At 37.4% G+C, this 20,586-nt stretch overlaps 1 protein-coding gene and 5 non-coding genes across 6 annotated transcripts; all 6 read right to left on the bottom strand.

Annotated features, from left to right (window-relative positions):
* Positions 1 to 16,710: 16,710 nt before the first annotated feature.
* Positions 16,711 to 20,073, bottom strand: LOC120080935 (large ribosomal subunit protein uL22y). Its single transcript, XM_039035621.2, has 7 exons — positions 19,946 to 20,073; positions 19,729 to 19,765; positions 19,568 to 19,608; positions 17,404 to 17,634; positions 17,216 to 17,318; positions 17,059 to 17,126; positions 16,711 to 16,968 (listed from the first exon to the last, which is right to left on the bottom strand). The coding sequence occupies exons 1-7, from the start codon at positions 19,946 to 19,948 to the stop codon at positions 16,900 to 16,902; spliced, it is 552 nt and encodes a 183-aa protein (XP_038891549.1). The 5' UTR covers positions 19,949 to 20,073; the 3' UTR covers positions 16,711 to 16,899.
* LOC120082276 (small nucleolar RNA snoR74) lies at positions 17,920 to 18,047 on the bottom strand. The gene has a single exon (XR_005483112.1). It is a non-coding gene; the product is annotated as a small nucleolar RNA snoR74 (small nucleolar RNA).
* LOC120082274 (small nucleolar RNA snoR74) lies at positions 18,219 to 18,353 on the bottom strand. Its single transcript, XR_005483110.1, has one exon. It is a non-coding gene; the product is annotated as a small nucleolar RNA snoR74 (small nucleolar RNA).
* LOC120082275 (small nucleolar RNA snoR74) lies at positions 18,601 to 18,730 on the bottom strand. Its single transcript, XR_005483111.1, has one exon. It is a non-coding gene; the product is annotated as a small nucleolar RNA snoR74 (small nucleolar RNA).
* On the bottom strand, positions 18,848 to 18,977 carry LOC120082273 (small nucleolar RNA snoR74). Its single transcript, XR_005483109.1, has one exon. It is a non-coding gene; the product is annotated as a small nucleolar RNA snoR74 (small nucleolar RNA).
* LOC120082272 (small nucleolar RNA snoR74) lies at positions 19,116 to 19,245 on the bottom strand. Its single transcript, XR_005483108.1, has one exon. It is a non-coding gene; the product is annotated as a small nucleolar RNA snoR74 (small nucleolar RNA).
* Positions 20,074 to 20,586: the final 513 nt, after the last annotated feature.

Consider the following 20,586-nt stretch of genomic DNA (forward strand, 5'->3'; position numbering starts at 1 on the left):
TATCCCTTGATTTGCATAGATGAGGATAAGCTCAACAGCGCTGCTCAATATACCTCCCATTTCAAGGATAAGATCAAAGACATATAATTTGCAAGATGGAATTCATTCCTACCCATTTTAAGGATAGTAGAATGGTTGTTCCCTTAAGAGCTGATCTCCAGTCTTGAATAAGGGGTCCCATCCTCTCACTTGCTTGAGAGGGAATGGATTTAGTGATTAAGATCCTAAATCAATTTTTCATTAGAGGGACAGTGGTACTTAAGGAGAAAAAATGTAAATAAGGGGTAAAACGGTAATTGACCTAGCTGAGGTTACGAACAACCTGTGAAGGATTAACTTGTCGATGACGGTTATATCAAATGGACACAAAATATATCTACAGTGAGAGGAGTGCAACTACAGGCTATAGTGGACAGTCTTGTTAGTTAACAACTGTTGATTAACTAGGTTAAAGAGTTTGACCAGTTAGTCTCGGATCGTTGGAGCCCATGATCTGTAGGTCCACTAGGTCTTATTGCTAGCTCACTACGGACAAAATTGAAGATCTAGGTGAAGTGAGAATTTGAAATGTTTAAATTCGGTCTTTAGGGAAAATCGTATTTTATATGAGATATAATTTACAATTAAATAATTTATTAATTATTTTTAGAGGGTATATTTTATATTAAATAAAATATTAGAAAAAATTGATTAATGTGATTAATCAAAATTAGGTATCAAAGATAATTTACAATGTGATATTAAATTATTTATTTTATTAATTAAAATTATTTTAATTAAATAATTTCTAAAATATGAAAAATGTATTTCTTTTTTCTTTCTTTCTTTTTTTTTTTTTTTTTTTTTTTTTATCAAAAATTGATTTATTATAATTTTATTTTAATAAAAAAATTAATTAGTAGAAAAATCCAATTGTTGGATTTCCTCACTAACTAAGTGGATTATGAAGTATTTCTTGCACTTAATTTTAACATGCTAATGAAGTTTAAGGTGGAGGCCATGCAAGAAGAGTTTTTGCATGTGTTTTGGTTATAAATAGGTTTTGTTTTTTCAAATGCTAAAAACCTATGTTTCTTTAACTTTTGACCAAAAACTTCTACAAATTCTCTTTTACTCTCCAAATTATTAAGTGAATTTCCATATCTTTCACTAAAGATTCGGTCCCACAACCGTGTTCTTCAATCGGATAATACCGAAGATTTACCGTTAGTGGTGCCGATTGCTCACGGAGACGAAGATTCTTGTGAAATCTACAAAGCTTGTATTTCTCTCTTTGCGTGTTTAATCCTAGTTTATTTAATGTAATTAGAGCGTTATTAATTCATTGCTTCCGCTGTGCATGCTTCTTTTTATCCATCAGTTACAAGCATAACACCTTCTGTCACCATAAAGTGACAATTTTCCCAATTAAGCACTAAGTTGATTTCCTTGCATCTAGCAAGGACGACTTCAAGGTTGTTGAGGCAGGTCGGATAAGAATCTCCAAAGACTGAAAAATCGTCCATGAATACTTTAATAGATTGTTCCAGAAAATCGAAAAAATAGTCATCATACATCTTTAGAATATCCCTCGTGCGTTACACAGCCCAAAGGGCATGTGTCGAAACGCAAACATTCTAAAGGGACAAGTAAATGTTGTCTTATCATGGTCTTCTAGGGCAATAAGGATTTAATATAACCAGAATATCCATCCAAAAAGCAATAAAATTCCTTTTCGGCCAATCGGTCAATCATTTGATCAATGAAAAGGGAGTGGAAAATGGTCTTTCTTAGTCGATGTAGGATTGTATCAGCAACAACGGAAGCACAAGGATCATTTAAGCATTCTAATTCACTAATTTTGGCAAAATATAAAGCATGCTCTTGCAAAAAATGAGTTTCAAGACATACCTCTTGTAGAACTTCTTCAAAGCTCGATCTCCAGCTGCAATATTCTCCAAATCTTATTGCAGACCACCTCAAGATCTTTCCTACTATTCTCTTGGTGCTCTAAATTGAATTGTGGGACTCAAAACAAGCTTGAATCAACGGATGAAGGAGAATAACTCACAATAGCAATCTTGTTGAAGAACCCTTTCTTCAACCCAAATTTTCTCTAAAATTCTCTATTGATTGCATGCCCGAATTTCACTTCAAACTCTTCAATAATGGCAAATTAACATGCAAGGGAGAGAGTTGCATGAGTTGCAACTCATGCTTGGAGTAAGACAAGGCAAAAAAGATGGCTTTTGTGTGAGCAAGTAAAGAGATGGATAATGGAAAACCAAAATTTTCCATTTAGTGTTTTGTTTTTCTATTTTCCAATTTTAACTCAAAAATCAAAACTTGATTTTAAAATCCATTTTGATTTTAAAAACTGAAAAATGAAATTAATTTTATAAACAAATTTTAAATAAAACTGAATTAATTTAATATCAAATATTAAATTATTTTTTACACAAATCTATTAGGGGGTCGTTTGGATTGAGGTTTTCTCAATGCCCAGGAATTAAGGATGTCTAGAAATTATATGTCTGGGAATAAAATTACTGGGAATCAAGGATGACTATGTTTGGTTGTGCATGGGAAAACAATGTGTTCGTTGCTATCGTGATTCGCTCTAGGAGTGTTTTGTATAAAATAAATTGGAGGAATAAGTTCTAAGTATAAGTGATGCGTTTATGCTTTGATGCGTTTAAGTAATTATAACGCGTTGGGGCGTTAGATATATGCAGCAGGACACGTTGGCACTCAGGAAAGAAACCTTTTTCTACAAATATGTCACTAAATTGACGCTTTCTTCCCGAGGTCTTCTTAGGTAACGCGTCGGTTACCTTGTGTTTTCCTGCCGCATGCTCTTTGGCTTCCCTTGCTAGTTTCCTCAATTCATTCTCCAATTCCCTTTGGAGAGTCGTCTTCCTTCGCCTTTGCCTTGCGGGCTGATAGTCTTCCAATTCCTGCTTTAATGCATCGTGCCTTGAGCTATTTCCATGCATTGCATCCTCGGGGCCGGATGCAGATTGCTTATCTTCTTCCTCCAATATTAACCTTCTTTTCCTTGTTACTCTTTTTGATTTTAAGGGCCCTTCATTCGCATCGGATGGGCGTGATTGAGACGCGCCAGGGCCAATTCTCCCTTCTCTACCTTCTTCTTCTTCCCTTTCTTCTCTTAATTCTTCTTCTAATTCCTCTTCAAGCATCATAGCATACCGCTCCGCTTCGTCTAATTCAAGTGATGCGTTAGGTGGGTCTGAACGCATCATCTACTCTTTCTCTTGGCTTTGATTGAGAGAGCCAAAATCGCACCAAAAACTTCCTGCTCGTCCAGCCGAGCCAATTCTTCCAACTCTTCAAGATTGCGCTCTGACGCAAGACTGTCGGGGGGGGGGGGGGGGTTATGGGTGAAGTAAATGGAGGGGTGCCCACTGGGGTATGAGGCGTCCCAGGGGAGGATATGATGATAGGCAAATGAGGCGATTGGCTCGACGCGTCTAATTCCACTGGATAAATGGTGGCTAAGGGCTGGATCGAAAGTGAAGGTGGTGAACGCACGGCTGGTGACGGTGCGTTGTGGAGGTAGGCTGAGAGTGGGTCATGTGTTGCACCCACCATAGTGATGTTAGGAATGACTGGTGATGGGGCAGGCTTGGTGTAGGGTTTAGAGGCGGCCATATGACGGATGCGTCCTCGGTTTTGCAGGTGTTTTGGCCCTTGGCTTAGGGGTAGTTTTGAGTTTTGGTTAAGGGTCTTAGGTTTAGTTGAGGGGTCTTGGCCGGAGGGGTAATGAAGGCTTTGGAGGTTTTGGAAGGGAGTTTTGTGGATGTTGTGGAAGGTTTCGACTTAGACGGCCGCTGGGAAGAAGAGGTGGCTCTACTGTGCGTGGGTTTGGTTTGGACAAGGGTTTTGGAAGTTTTGCTCAGGCTCGGGGGAGGTGAAATCGAAACAGAAGAAGAGGAATAGAAGCTTACCGGTGATTCCTTCCTGAAGCTCACGGTCTGGTTCTGGATGTCTCGGATGACATTGTGGCCAGAGAAGCTTGAACAAATCGGAAGGGGGGGAGACAGGGAGGCTAGTTTTTTTTTTTTTTTTTCTTTTTCGTTTCAGAGAACTCGAGAGTGAAATGAAGAAGAAGAAGGCACTCGAATCGTTAGGTTTTTTTATAGGCTGAGAGAGAATTAATGGCTGACGTCAGGTGGCGCCTGACGTTTGTAATAAGTGTAAAGCCGAAGGGATATCTCGGGTTTCTAAACACTCGAATGTTTTTGTATTCTCGAGACGCGTCCTTTCAATTGGGCCATGCGTTAGACTTGCATCTAATGCGTCCGTTATTCCCAACTCGATTATACACAACTTTTAAAGAAAAACAAACAAGTTTTCAACTTTTATGAAGGCAAAAACAAGGTACAATCAATCTTAAAACAGACAAACAAACAAATCTACAAACTCAAACGCATCGTAAAATACAGAATGCAAAAAGATAAGGATAGAGGAAGCGTCCCTGGAATATATGGTGATGCAAACACAGGGATACTTCGACGCGGGTCTCAACTGGCTTCGCGTAGTGCGAGAGATGAATGTTGGTGTTCCAGTTCATCTTCAAAGTAAGGCTTCACTCTTTGGCCGTTTACTTTGAATGCGTTGGTGCCATCTTCTCGTGTTATTTCCACTGCTCCATATGGAAAGATTGTCTTAATGATAAAGGGTCCTGACCACCTGGATTTTAGCTTTTCTGGAAACAAACGCAGACGTGAATTGAACAATAGAATTTTTTGGCCAACAACAAGTTCTTTCTTACTGATGCGTTGGTCATGCCAACGCTTTTGTCTTCTCTTGTATAGCTTGCTGTTCTCGTACACGCTCAATCGCCACTCCTTGAGCTCATTGAGTTGAAGTTTGCGTTGAGCGCCCGAGGCATCCAAGTTCATGTTTAGCTTTTTAACTGCCCAAAACGCCTTGTGCTTCAACTCTAAAGGTAAGTGATAAGCTTTTCCAAACACAAGAGAGTATGGGGACATACCTATAGGAGTTTTGTAAGCAGTCCTGTAGGCCCAGAGCGCTTCATCCAGCCTCTATGCCCAATCTTTCCACGTTGCATTGACGACTTTCTCCAGGATAGATTTGATTTCTTAATTGGATATTTTCGCTTGACCGTTTGTTTGTGGGTGGTAGGCAGTAGCGATCTTGTGCCTAACATTATATTTTGCAAGTAATTTGGAAATGATGCGATTAATGAAGTGCGTACCTTCGTTGCTTATTAGGGCTCTTGGCGTTCCATAGCATGTAAAGATGTTCTTGGTAAGAAACTTAGATACAGTGGACGCATCATTCCTAGCACAGGCTACTGCTTCCACCCACTTAGATACATAGTCTAATGCAAGCAGGATGTACTGTTGTCCGCAGGACAGGGGAAAAGGTCCCATAAAATCTATGCCCCAAACATCAAACAACTCAACTTCGAGAATATTGTTCAAGGGCATTGCGTCCCTTGAGGAAATATTCCCACAGCGTTGGTAGGGGTCACATTTATGAACAAACTCCCTCGCGTCTTTAAAGAGGGTGGGCCAGAAATATACGCTTTGAAGGACCTTCACTGCGGTACTTTGCCCACCAAAATGCCCTTCGTAAGGAGAGTCATGACACTCAACTAAGATGCGTTGTGTCTCCTCCTCCGGAACGCATCGATGCATTATGGAGTCAGGGCCTTGTTTATATAGAAATGGTTCATCCCAAAAATAAAAATTGCTGTCATGAACTAACCGTTTCTTTTGCTGAGAGTTGAAGTTCCCAGGGAATTGCTTGGTGGTTAAATAATTGACTATGTCTGCATACCAAGGTTCCCTGCCTTCAACTCTAAACAGGCTTTCATTAGGAAATGCGTCCTTGATTTCACTTTCTTTGTCTTGCATTTCTTAATTCTACAGCCTGGACAGGTGGTCGACCACCTGATTTTCTGTTCCCTTTCTGTCCTGGATATCAATCTCAAACTCCTGTAGCAGCAGCACCCATCTTATCAATCTTGGCTTCACATCCTTTTTGCTCATCAGGAATTTTATGGCTGAGTGGTCTGTGTATATAGTGGCTGACGCACCAACTAAGTAAGATCGAAACTTTTCAATGCCAAACACTACAACCAATATTTTTTTTCCAGTAGTGGTGTAGTGTTCCTGAGAGTCATTTAGAGTTTTGGACGCGTAAGAGATGGGGTGTATCAAATTACCCTTCTTCTGTCCTAACATTGTTCTTACTGCCACATCACTCGCGTCACACATGAGAATAAAGTGTTGCATCCAGTCTGGTGCTATTAATACTGGAGTTATTGTCAACGCATACTTCAAGGTTTTAAACGCGTCAGTGCAGTCTTCATTAAAATCATAGTGTCGATTCGCCTCTAGTAATGTGCTCAGAGGTTGCACAATCTGAGAGAATCCTCTAACGAACCATCTATAGAAGCCAACATGCCCTAGAAAACTTAGTAAAGTTTTAACATTTGATGGTGGTGGAAGTTTTGCTATGTCATTTATTTTGGCTTTATCTACTTCCAGGCCAGCCTTAGATACTTTGTGGCCTAAGACAATTTTTGTCACCATGAAGTTACATTTCTCCTAATTCAGCACCAAGTTTGTTTCCTCGCATCGAGCGAGGACGACCTCCAAATTATCTAGGCATGACTGGAATGAGTCTCCAAAGACTGAAAAATCGTCCATGAAGACTTCAACGGTCTTTTCTAGGAAGTCAGAGAAGATAGCCATTATACATCTTTGAAATATCCCAGGTGCGTTACATAACCCAAAGGGCATGCATCTGAATGCAAATGTTCCAAAGGGACAGGTAAATGTAGTCTTCTCCTGATCTTCCGGATCTATCAAAATCTAGTGGTAACCAGAGTATCCATCGAGAAAACAATAAAATTCTTTGTCCGCAAGTCTATCAAGTATTTGATCAATGAAAGAAAGGGGGAAGTGGTCTTTTTTAGTTGCTGCGTTAAGCTTCCTGTAATCCATACAGATGTGCCAGCCCGTGACAGTCCTCGAGGGTATGAGCTCATTATTACTGTTGACTATCACAGTCGTTCCCCCTTTCTTGGGAATGCATTGGACTGGACTTACCCAACTACTGTCGGATATAGGATAGATGACTCCCGCGTCCAACCATTTTAAAATTTCTTTCTTGACCACTTCTTTCATTATGGGGTTCAGCCTTCTTTGAAGCTCGATTGACCCCGACTTCCCTTCTTCTAGCCTAATCTTATGCATGCAATAAGATGGACTAATGCCACGGATATCCGCAAGCGTCCAACCTATTGCGTGTTTGTGCTTTTTCAGCATCTGTAAGAGAGACTGCTCGTTAGGCTCTGTAAGATTTGCGGAAATGATCACAGGTAAAGTGTTATTGGTTCCAAGGAATGCATATTTCAGGTGTCTAGGTAACTGTTTCAACTCGAGTTCTGGTGGTTCCTCAAGTGATGGATGCATTGGTTTTGTCCACCACTCACTCAGACTTGGCGGCTCTGATTCTTTCAGGTTCTCCTCCAACGCAAGGACCTCACATACATGGGTGTCTTATTCAGGCAACTTAATACTGTTTAGTTAACAATCTTCACTATCTGGGAATTTTAATGCGTTGAGCACATTAAACTTCACCTCTTCATTATCTACACGCATAGTCAATTCGCCTTTATGCACGTCAATTAAAACTTTCCCAGTAGCTAAGAAAGGGCGTTCAAGGATAATTGGTACCTCTCTATCTGCTTCATAGTCCAAGATAATAAAGTCTGTTGGGAATATGAAGTTGTCAACCTTCACCAAAACGTCTCCAATCTTTCCTTCTGAGTACTTAATTGTTTTGTCAGCGAGCTGAAGAGTAACAGAAGTAGGTTGTGCTTCACCAATCCCCAATTTCTTAAAAATTGAAAGTGGCATGAGATTGATGTTGGCTTCCAAATCGCACAATGCATGACCCACATCCAATCCTCCTATCGAGCAAGGAACTGTTTGCTGATGGTTCGCCCCTGGGTGGTGCTCCTGATGATTTCCTCCTGTCCAAGAAAAATTTGGATGGTTTCTCCATCCAGGATTATATGTATTGGAAAATGGGTTGTTTTTTATGAAGCATACTGACTGAGGGTTTTGTGGACATTCAGCATAGGAGTGAGGATCTCCACAGCCCACACAGTTAACCATGGGCTGCCTAAACGCCTCTACCTGATTCACCTTCTGTTGATTTGATGCGTTTCCCAGCGTTATATTCTACAGAAGGCTGGTCATCGTAGCCACTTGAGCAGAAAGTGTGGCTAATGCGTTGGAATCGATAGAATTAACGTTCTGAGATTTCTTCTTCCTGTCAGCTCTTCCATCATACGTATCATCCACCCATTCCATATTGTGTTTAGCAATGCGGTCTAGTATCTCTTTAGCCTCAGTGTAAGATTTGTCTATAAGTCCACCAGCCGCTACTGCGTTTGCTGCCATCTGCGATGCTCTATTCAGTCCTCCATAAAACGTCTCCATTGGGATAGTTAGAGGTAGTCCATGGTTCGGGAAAATTCTTGACCAAGCCCTTAAAACGCTCCCATGCGGCGCTTAAGGTCTCAACATCTTCTTGTTCAAAGTTCATAATCTCTCAACGCCTCCTTGCGTTGGTGGTAGGTAGGAAGTATTTTTGCATAAATATTTCCACCAACTTCTCCCAGGTGGTGATTTCACCAGGCTCCAGTGAGCTCACCCATTTTTTTGCGTCATCACGCAAAGAATAGGAAAACAAGGACAACCTAATCGCCTCTAGGGTGATTCTAGGAATCACAAATGAATTACACATTTCTAGGAAACACTTCATATGGGCGTGAGGATCTTCACCACGACCACCCCCAAATTGTCCAACAGTCTGAAGCATTTGGAGCATAATAGATTTCATCTCGAACCTGGTTCCATCCGGCATTGGGTATATGATTCCTGGAGAGAAATCATACAGTACAGGGGAAGCGTATTCCCTCATGGGACACGTGTTGTTATTCGCCATCAGGATCGGATTCTAGGCAGCATGAGCTAGTTGCTGATTTACTTGTTCTTCCACCATTGCTCGTTGCCTGTTCTGTTGTCTGAGAAATTGCTGCCTCAACCTTCGACGACGGTTAGATCGGTTCCTACGTCGAAAGATCCTTTCCATCTCGGGTTCGTATCTGAGTTCAGGAGTGCTCTCCCTGCTCATAAACGTTCACAAATTTAGGCTTAGCTTGTAATACTCCCTCGACCTAAGTGTTCCTACAACAGATACAAACGAAATTTTTGGTTAGTCTTGTTTCTGAATCCCCGACAACGGCGCCAAAAACTTGTTCGTTGCCATCGTGATTCGCTCTAGGAGTGTTTTGTATAAAATAAATTGGAAGAATAAGTTCTAAGTATAAGTGATGCGTTTATGCTTTGATGCGTTTAAGTAATTGTAACGCGTTGGGGCATTAGATATATGCAGCAGAACGCACACAATTCCTTCTAATGACGTTCAAGTTTTCCTAAACCAGACCCAAATATAAATCTAATTTAGGTTCCTGGTAAATCCAGGGTTGAACTCAGGGATTCAGTTAACCAAACGCAGACCTTGCGTTGTATCTCTGTAGGGGTTTTCCTAAATAAATGTGGGTTATTTACATTAAATTGTTGTGCCTGTGCAAGAGATACAAAAAAGTTGAGTAGTTAGTGATGGATCATGTGAGAATGGAGTTTAATGTAAGTGGATGCGTTGGTTTAAGATGAATGTACACAAACCAGGATGTGATGTGGATGAGATGGAGTGATTTGTTTATCTTTTGTTTATGCGTTAGACTTCATTCAACATTTCTCAATGCGAATAACATACAAAACCTATCTCTAGGATACATGCGTCTAACACAAAATGCAACAAACACCAGTAAGTCTATCTCTAGCTGTACTAGGCGTCCTACTTGATACAGCTTAGATATTCTTTCGAACAATCTAAGTTAAAGATGTTTTTTACCAATTTGTCAAGTTGGCTTAAGTGTTGAAATGAAGTTTGCATAAAGTATTAATGCATTCAACATAAACAAGAGACAAACAAGGGCAAAGTGTGATGGATCAAATATATGAATTTTATAAAGGAATCAGAGAGTCTTTACAAACACAATATTTAATCAAATGAAATGAAAGCAATAAATGAGATGAAAGAAACTGAGTCAAGCCAAAGAATACAATCTCTTGTATTTCTTTGGCTCAATCTCGTTGTGTACAATCACTTGTATAGGAATTGGACGAAGTGTCTTTCTCAAGATTGGCTTCCTCTGCTCCCTGATCGATAATGGTGGTGGTTCTCAACCCTTCTGATCGTCTTGGCACTTGAGCACAACTTCTAAAAGACTAAAACTATGACTACACTATATAGAGAGTAAGGATCTTGATAATTTCCGAACTTTTTGATACTGGAGGGACTTCATCTATTTATAGGCGTTGGTCACATCCACTTGGTGAATGGGCAGCATTAAAGTCCATGCTCTGGTTAGCTGTCTGACTCTCGGAAGATTTTCAGACGCCGCCTGCTGCTTGGAAGCTTTTCAGACACCGTCTATTGTAGGTGCCCATACTTGCAAGTGGTGATGTGACACAATCAGCCTGGATCAATGAATCTTATCTGCATTGAACTCCTTCCGACGCATGGCCCATGCGTTAGAGCCTTCCCTGCGACACTTGTCTAATATGTTAGCGTTAATCCTCGTGTTGAAATCCTGCAATACAATGCGTTAGCGTCGCGATATTTAGTAATAAAAATTCTTTTGCATGAGTTTGCTAATGTTTGAATAAATCCATGCGTTTCTTCTAAAAATGAGGAAAATTTATCATTAAAAACCTTAGTTGTTCCAACTTAAGAGCAAAAATAACTTATATTTCTACAAGTTATCACAATGTCTGGGAATAGTATGTGGGAATTAAAAAAAATTGTGATAGTGAAAACAAGTCCAAACGATCGTTTACAAAATACTATTAGATCGTTTAAATTATCTACATGATCGCTGAGCTCCGCTACACGATCGCTAAGTAACAAAATGCTATACGATCGCCTACCAAATGTTATACGATCGCTTACCAAGTGCTACACGATCGCTGAGTAACAAAATGCTATACGATCGCTTACCAAATGCTACACGATCGCTGAGTAACAAAATGCTAAACGATCGCCTACCCAATGCTATACGATCGCTTACCAAATGTTACACGATCACTTAGCTCTACTACACGATCGCTGAGTAACAAAATGTTATACGATCGCCTACCAAATGCTATACGATCGTTTACCAAATGTTACACGGTCGCTGAGTAACAAAATGCTATACGATTTCACGGCTAGAAGGAAGGAAAATCGCGGTAGGAAGCGGAAGAAGAAATAAAAACCCACACTTCTCAATGGGTATGCAATTCCTTCATTTGTATGTGTAAAAGGTACCTAAGAATTGCCTTTTCCAAGATAAATAAACAAATCCCACCAACCAAACATGAGCTTTGTAAACCCATTCCCATTTCCACCTTCTTTTCTCTCCAACCAAACGGCCCTTAGAGCTGTTCAAAAAACCCGATGACCCAAAAAAATCGATTAACCCAACCCAATCCGTGTGGTTTGGGTTGGGTTGGGTTCAAATAAATGAAAATTTTATGGGTTGGGTTGGTTCATGGATTCACCTAATATAACCCGAACCAATCCGAATTTATTATTAACTTAATTTTTTTTTTTTTTTTTTTTTTTTACTTATAACACAATTATTTATATATATATTGATTTTAATTTTATTTAAGTTCAATATTTTTTGAATAATTTATTCTTCGACAACTTTTAGAAGTAGTTCTTTACACATTAGAAAGAAAATTTTCACTATATAAATTGAAATTGAGTTGTTAATCTTAATTCAATATATGAAAATAATTAAATTAGACTTTTACATATATACGTTTTACTTCTTTTTAGAATAAAATTTTAAATAAATGACCTGATTAACCCAAATCAACCTAACCCAAATATTTCATGGTTGGGTTGGGTTGGGTTTATTTTTTAATAAAAGTTATTTGAGTTGAAAAAATTTACAACCCGAACAATTGAGTTGAATCTAAAAAGTCTTTCAACTCAATCCAACCCAACCATGAACACCCTAGTAGACATTACAGTCTTACTTATGGATTTTGTAGACATTTGAAAACATTGTTGCCTATATTTTGAATTTTGTAGACATTATGGTCTTTCTTGTGAATTTTGGAGACTTGTTTTGTTATAATAGATTTTGGATATTGTTTTTGTGGATTGTGGAATCTTATGTGTTTTTTATTGGTGATTCCAAGCTTTTTTTTTTAAGGGAACCGATGGAACCGAACCAACCCAACCCATTTTTTATGGGTTGGTTTGGTTCAGGTTCATAATTTAACCATGGTTAGTTTGGGTTAGAAAAATACACAAAATGAATAATAGGGTTGGGCCTAAAATATCCTTAATCCAACTCAATCCAACCCACGAACACCCCTAAAATCCATCTTTATATATTTAAATCGTATTTAAATATATAAATTCTCCTATTCCATTTAATATCAAATTAAACACGTAATTATATCTCATATAATTACTAATTCTCTTAATTCTAATTTGAACGTTTCAAATTAACTTATCACGCTATTCTAGAGCTAGTCCATTACGAGTTAGTAGGGGGACCTCGCAAACCTACAGATCATGGGCTCCAACGATTCGAGATTAATTGGCTAAACTCATTAGACCAGATTAATCCTTATTCGTTAACTAATGGGTCACTCCACTAAGGCCCATAGTTGCACTCTCCTTACTGTAGATATATTACGTCGACATGATTTAACCATAATCAGCAAGTCGATCCTTCATCGGTTGTTCATAATAACGACTGGGTCGAATATCTGTTTTACCCCCGAGATTACGTCTTATTCCTCAAGTTCCTACTGATCCTCTAATGAACAACTGGTTTGTGATCCAATCACTAAACCAAACTCTCTCAGCCCAGTGAGAGGGTGGGGTCCCTTGTTCAAGACCTAGATTCAATACTTGAGAGAACAACCTTTCTCCTATCCCTAACTCGGGTAGGCGTGAACTCCGTCTTGCATCCTATGTCCCCAACTATCTATTAGGTCTTACCCCTAAAATGGGAGTCTTATTGAGTTGACGTTGTTGAGCCAACCCTCACTATGTAAATCTAAGGGCAATCCCGAATAAATAGGAGTTCATAGTTAGCTCAGGATTAAGATTGAGTTACCTAGGTCATCTAGGTGAAATAGTCAGTCTTATACAGTAAACAACGTTATAAAGTAAGAATGACTCATTTCTTGGTCCGGTCTTATGCAAACTCATTGCATAGGACGACCCTCACTCCTCATATCATAACATGTACGAATTAGGATCACATCATATGTAGCACTTTATAACTCTTTGTAACAACTACAAAGTAGGCCACATCCAATAGTGTTACCAGAATAAGGTACCCAACCTTATTCATGTACCATAGATCATTTTGACTATTTACTCGAACCTGATCCACTCTTATGTCTCCACATAAAGTTCAAGTACTCATACAATAGTCATGGGTCTTAGTTTATTGGATTTAGACTTTCATACAATTTATGAAATCAATAATAAGTTTATTGATTATAGAAAATGTTTATCATTTTAAAAACTGAGTTTTAGGACATAAAACCCAACAGTCGACACATTCAATTTCCTGTAATCCATGCACATGCGTCATCCAGTAATAGTTTTGGGTGAAATTAACTCATTATTGCTATCGATGACCATAGTTGTGCTACCTTTCTTTGGCACACATTGCACTTGAATTGCCCAACTATTATAAGAAATTGGGTAGATAACCCCTACGTCGAGCCATTTAATGATTTCTTTCTTCACTACCTCCTTCATAATGGGATTGAGCTTGCGTTGGGGCTCAGTTGATCCCGTTTTCCCTTCTTTCAATCTGACTTTGTGCATGTAGTAAGATGGGCTGATCTCTCTTATATCAGCCAACGTCTACCTTATCGCATGTGTGTATTTCTTGAGTATCTGTAGTAGACGTTGTTCATTAGTAGGAGAAAGTTTAGTTGAAATTATAATGGGTAGAGTATTGTTGTTGCCAAGGAAAGCATATTTAAGATGATCCCAAAGAGGTTTAAGCTCAAGCGTTGGTGGCTCCTCCAGAGATGGGAGTGTTGGTTTTTACTGCCTCTCATCCAGACATAGCGACTCAAATTTCCTCGTATTTCACTCAACGCATGGACCTCACAACCTTGATCCACTTTTTGGTTCTCTTCCTCAAGTAATTGAGTTGATCCAATGAATTGACAAGATTCTGTGTCATTTGAAAAATTCAATGTGTTTAACACATTGAATTTTACTTCCTGATTATCCACACGCATAGTCAGTTCCCCTTTATGTACATCAATCAAGACTTTGCTAGTAACTAAAAATGGGTATCCAGGAATGATTGGAACATCTCATTTTCATAGTCTAGAATACTAAAATCTACCGGAAAGATAAACTTATCAACTTTTACTAGTACATCTTCAATTTTCCCTCCAGGATATGTGATGAATATGTTAACAAGTTGTAGTGTTACAATGGTAGGCGTGGCTTCACCAATCCTAAGCTTCTTGAAAATTGAGAGGGACATCGAGTTGATGCTAGCTCCTAAATCACATAACACATAACCCACATCTATTCCTCCGATCGAATATGGGACAGTAAAACTACCTGGGTCTCTTTGTTTTTCAGAAATTTTTCTGTTGATCAATGCGCTACACTCCTGAGTTAATGCCACGAATTCAAATTCGCCGATATTCCTTTTCTTCGATAAGATATCCTTAAAAAACTTCACATAACTCAACATTTGTTCTAACGCTTCAATGAGAGGAATATTAATGTGTAACTACTGAAGAACATCGATGAGGCATTTAAACTGATTTTCATCATTTTTCTTCCGTAGGCGATGGGGGAACGGTGCATTCAAATGCACATCTGGTACCCTGTGTTGAATGTACTTGGTTACGAATGACTATTAGAGCCAAATGCTCTTTCTGGTTGAGCTCTTTTAGGTGTCGTAGTTGCTTGAGTTGTGTTTGTAGGCATTGAAGAATGGTTCTCTTTTCTTGGGTCTTTTCCTTTCTTTTTTAGTGGTCTACCACCGCGCAATGTCACTGCTTGATATTGCTCCTTTCCATTACCCTATCTGGGTGCTTCAATGTTGCTAGACAATGATCCATGTGGTTGGCTCTTTAGCTCACTAGCAATTTGTCCAACTTGCATCTCTAGATTTCTAATCAATGTTGTTTGACTTTTAAACAACGTATCATGCTAGACAATGATCCATGTTGCTTGACTTGCCTCCTCTGTTGAAAGACCGATGTCGTGGCTGTTGTTGCATGTTTAAATCTATAATTAAAATGTTGTCCAAAAAAACTAGATCGATCATCATGAAAGTTGAGACCAAAATGTTTGGAAGGTTTGACATCATTGCCCTTCAGGTTCGTCTCTCTTCTTTTATTCTAATACAGACCCTGGAAGAATTTTAAATTAGTCATAACTATGACTTATATTCCAAGGGATGTGAGCTTTGGAACGAAAAAATGTCAAAAATAGCACCTTTAAATTTTTAACTTACAAAACTAACATTAAAAAAAAAATTGTAAAAATAATTTTTTTTAATCCATATCGTACGAGATTTTATGTCACAAATCTTTAACCAATCTTTCGCAAAATTTGATCTTTCCCAAAATTTAAAAATGTCAATTTGAAATATCTATTTTGATAATTGGAAAAGCTATTTAGAATTCTGAAAATTCATATAATTGTAAAAACATAAATTATAAAGTAATTTGATATAATATCTGATCTAGGAAAAAAATTGAAAATAATATAAGATTTGATCTAAGATTTAAGAAGATTATATAAAAATTTACAGTAATTGATTGCCAATTGATAATTAATAAAAAAAAAAAATCAACCGTTCGTTATCCACATATCTAAGTCATGTCCCTAAGCTGTGTCAATATAAGTAATGTTAAAAGCGTTCATCCGCCTTTTAACTATACAAGTTGTCAAGTAATTAGTTTCTTTACTCTTGCTCGAAAGTAAACACGAATTGATGACTACTGTCTGAAGGAAAGATCGTCGACATGCAACCAAAGTCTCAACTATTGGATATTACAAGACAGAGTCATGCATCTACCTTGCAAATGTGGATATGGGCTTCATTGTCCCTAACAAAGCTCACCTTAACCGTAAATTTTAACTAGAGGAACGTAAATTAAAAGAATAATAATAGATAAATAGAACGTAATTTATTTTTCTTTTACTTGTCATGAAAATTTAATACCAATTATTGAATCTTAAAATCATACCCAGCCAACCAAAGCGTTAACCTTTCCATTGGGAAAGGATAGGTAATTGAAAATTTCCTTTTCATGTTTCAGTATATAATTAGTCACATTATTTATGAGAATAAGTTATCGTATATAGCCTCAAATTTTCAACTAATGAAAACATCCAATTCATGGAAGTTTGATTCTATTCATTTTATCTGTAAATTGCCAATTGATCTAAAACCCAAACCAAGCCAAACAAAATTTCCAACCCCTACTACAAACTGTCGCAAATTAGTGACAACAAAATCTTCAAAAGACATCATTACCGGTTCGAACCAATATTACCGAAAGAACACAGAGGAAGAAAGTCTCGATATGTAGAACTCTTTGCTTAGGATGAAAACCCAAAATTTGGAAAAGAATTTCTAACAAATAGAACTTGATCGATGATTTCATAAACTACAAAGTCGGGGGCAATGGATATGGAACAACTCATTCTATAATGATCAAAGCAACGAACCACTGTTTTTTTAAAGGAAAAAAAAACTCAATGCAGCAATATTGATCAAGATGAAGCACCACTGCGGAGAGCTTGAGATTTCTTGGCTTTACTCGTTGCCAACTGGATCTCAGGCTGTTACCAGAAAAATAAGAATTCAAGAAGAATCCCTAAAAACAATACACACAACATAGTTCCCATTAAATTCTACAGTCCAGAATTTACCTCTTTCTTGACAGGTTCTTCCTTTTCTGACAAAATAAGCTCGATGTGGCATGGAGATGACATATAGGCTGCAAAACAACATCATCAAATTCCATAATGTATGTAATGATCTAACCTGGGAAGATATGATTTATATTTAAGATCTTAGAAATCATACGGTTAATTCTTCCGTGAGCACGGTATGTACGACGCCTTTGCTTTTGGGCTTGGTTCACCTGAATGTGGGATACGATGAGAGAATCGACGTCCAGTCCTTTCACCTGAATAAAGACATACCATTGTCAGAATCAAGGAGACATTAGAAAACAGAACCATCAAGCAACTAGGATGTGTGGTAATACATACTTCGGCGTTACTCTCGGCATTCTTAAGAAGATCTAGAATAAATTTTGCGGATTTAACAGGCCAGCGTCCTTGTCCATTTGAATGCCTATTTTTTGCCTGAGCAGTTCGACCAACACCTCCACAGAAACGTCGGAATGGAATAGCCTGCTTGTGGGCGAGAACATCCTCCAAGTATCTTTTTGCCTTGGCCAAGGGCAACTTTCTGAGGGCATGAGCAGTCTCACGTGTATTCTATAAACACAAAAACCAGTGGATAAAGTAAATAACACTGCACAGAAATGAAAAAGAGGGATCCAGTTCATAAAAAATCCATGAATTCACCAGGACAACAGGAATTATTATGATTGAACCCTTTGATAGAGCCATATATTAAAAACTATATTTCAATCAAATTTGTAAAACAGTTCATATGCCAGAGACCACAAACCTTTTATAATAAAATAAGTTGAAAATCTAAAATTTGGTTGTTAACATTTAAACTTTGATACACTTATGTTACATTAAGCTATATTATTTTCATGTAGGATTATTTACTGAACCTTTTGCAACTAGCTTTACAGAGGTTTACCCAACAACAACGCATTTAGTTTCCCTGAATATAATGAGGATCCAATTCACAAAATGTAACAGAGCCCTGCTTTTTTTAATCAGGTAATATATAATCACGACCATGCATATAATTCCAAGAAAATGAAACAAAATCAACATCTGAACACTTGCAAACGAATCAGTCAAGAATAAAAACGAATCTATCTACAAAAGTCACACTTGATTCTTTTATGTATATCACCTTTTAGAACATCATGCTATATTACTAATGCAGCATCATTTACTGAACCATAAGTAACTATACTATATCTACAGAGGTTCACCCAATAACAATGCACCTAGTTACCCTGAGAAGTTTACGAGAGCCCTATCCACAAGAGGTAACAAAACCCTGCTTTTTTCATCATGTTACAGAAAATCATACTCGAATGCAGAAAACATACAACAGCTTCCACGTATTATGTAGAATACTGAACAGAGTATTATTTACTAACAAAATGTTATTATAAAAATAAATAGTCAATAACATTGACCCTGTGTTCTTTGAATTAATCAAAATAAGACCCATCAGCAATGAATAGCCCTCTAAGGATCATTTATCTTTCTTTATATGAACTTACAGATAATATATGAAAAATGCTATAGAGAATATGTAGTATCATTTACTGAACCTTCAGCAATCAGTTCTACAGAGGTTCACCCAATAACAATACAATCAGTTTCCCTGACATTTACAAGAGCACTATTCACAAAATAGGCAACAGAGCCCTGCTTTTTTTATCAGGTTAATCACACATTCACGATATCAAGATACATTAGTGCAAATTCATATATCTTGCATACACAATCAAACAATTATCAACCAATTCTATATTAGGACCCAAAACTTCAAAGATCATGTAGTATCATTTACTGAACCTTCAGCTATTATCTATACAGAGGTTCACCCAATAATGATAAATTCAATTTTCCTGAAGTTTACGGGAGCACTATTCACAAAATAGGCAACAGAGCCCTGCTTTTTTCATCAGGTTGATAACAGGACATCTCAGATAGTCACCATATTCACGATGTCAAGTTACATTAGTGCAAATTAATATATCTTGCATACGGAATCAAAAAATGATCAACAAAATATACATTATGATGCAAAACTACAAAGATTATGTAGCATCATTTACTGAACCTTCAGTTATTATCTATACAGAGGTTCACCCAATAATGATACATTCAATTTTCCTGAAGTTTACGAGAGCACTATTCACAAAATAGGCAACAGAGCCCTGCTTTTTTCATCAGGTTGTTCACAGGCAGTCTTGGATGTTCAGCACATTCACAACATCTAGTTCCATTACATGAGTGCTCAGTTACAAATATTGCGTAAGCCATTACTCAGAATCCATAAATTAGCAACCACAAAAATTTTACAAATAGTTATCTCAGTGAGGCAAATTTCAAAACAATACATCAGGCCTCTGAGATAGAGATTTCACTAAAATATGCATTAATAGAGAAACGTATTGAAACCCTATAAGCTTTGCAAAGAACTGATCGGTTTTAACGAATTCAACGAAAAAACAATGAAGGGAGAAAACAGATAAAGATGTTAAGCTACCTTGAAATGGACTCTGAGGTCGGAGCCTCGCGCTTTGCATGCTGAGCAGAAATAAAAAAACAAGTATTAGATTACGCATTTCTAACAGCATAAGAACAAACTGCATAACGAAAAATCAATATGATATAAACAAGAATACAATAGGATAATAGTAAACTTACACTTGGTGGGGTTATCTGGCTCCCTTGAGTACTTAACCTGTTAATATTGAACATGGATAAAACCCTGAATTCAGAAACTTGCTAAGATCGAAACACATAAGCATTACAAATGCACTGAGAAGTGAGAACGAGGATCGAAAAACTAGAAGATGCAGTAAGCATTACAAAGCAATGAGAAGTGAAGACGAGGATCGAAAAGCTAGAAAATGCACTGTACCATGGCGGCTGATGCTAACTCTCTGCCAAACTTGAGTCCCTCCTGGGAGAAGAGAGTAGGGTAGAAGAGTTTCAGTTTTTATGGTCAAAGAAACCCTAATCGTGAACCAATGGCCTTCTTATTGGGCCAGGTTTATAAAAGCCCACTATCAACCTTTTCTTTATCCATTGTGTTATACGATATAAATTTAAGAAAGATATCAAGAATTAAATTAAATTATACTTTTGAAATATAATTGCATTTGTAGTATTAAATTAAGTCAATATTTCAACATTTTTTATGGGCTTGATATCGACTAGAGAGGTGAATTGATATTTTTATTATATTATATTAAATTCACAAAACATAAAAATAATAATAATATAAACAAACAAATGTCACTGACGTAAATATAATATAAATAACATATATATTAATTTGTTTAAATATCGTAAAATGTTTACTTACGAATTTAATTTTTTTTTGTTTTCATAATTTTTTCGTAAATATCCATCGTCACCAACATTTTATCGATATTTTCATCTATTTTCGTAAAATTAAGATATCAATATTTTCAACATCCACATTTTAAACTCTGGATACATGATGAAAATATTCGATGATATGTCGATATATTCGCCGATATAATCGTAAATCGAAGG

This window comes from Benincasa hispida, chromosome 7, assembly GCF_027475165.1.
Source record: "Benincasa hispida cultivar pf3 chromosome 7, pf3_genome.v1.1, whole genome shotgun sequence".
Classification (NCBI taxonomy): Eukaryota; Viridiplantae; Streptophyta; class Magnoliopsida; order Cucurbitales; family Cucurbitaceae; genus Benincasa; species Benincasa hispida.

Bases quoted from the DNA above. Each gene is read 5' to 3' on its own strand.
- LOC120080935 (XM_039035621.2), bottom strand. The intron at 17,635-19,567 runs GTAGCTTAACAT...TTGTGTTTATAG, and splicing joins ACCTCAGAGTCCATTTCAAG to AATACACGTGAGACTGCTCA. The intron at 17,127-17,215 runs GTATGATTTCTA...GTTGTTTTGCAG, and splicing joins TGCTCACGGAAGAATTAACC to CCTATATGTCATCTCCATGC.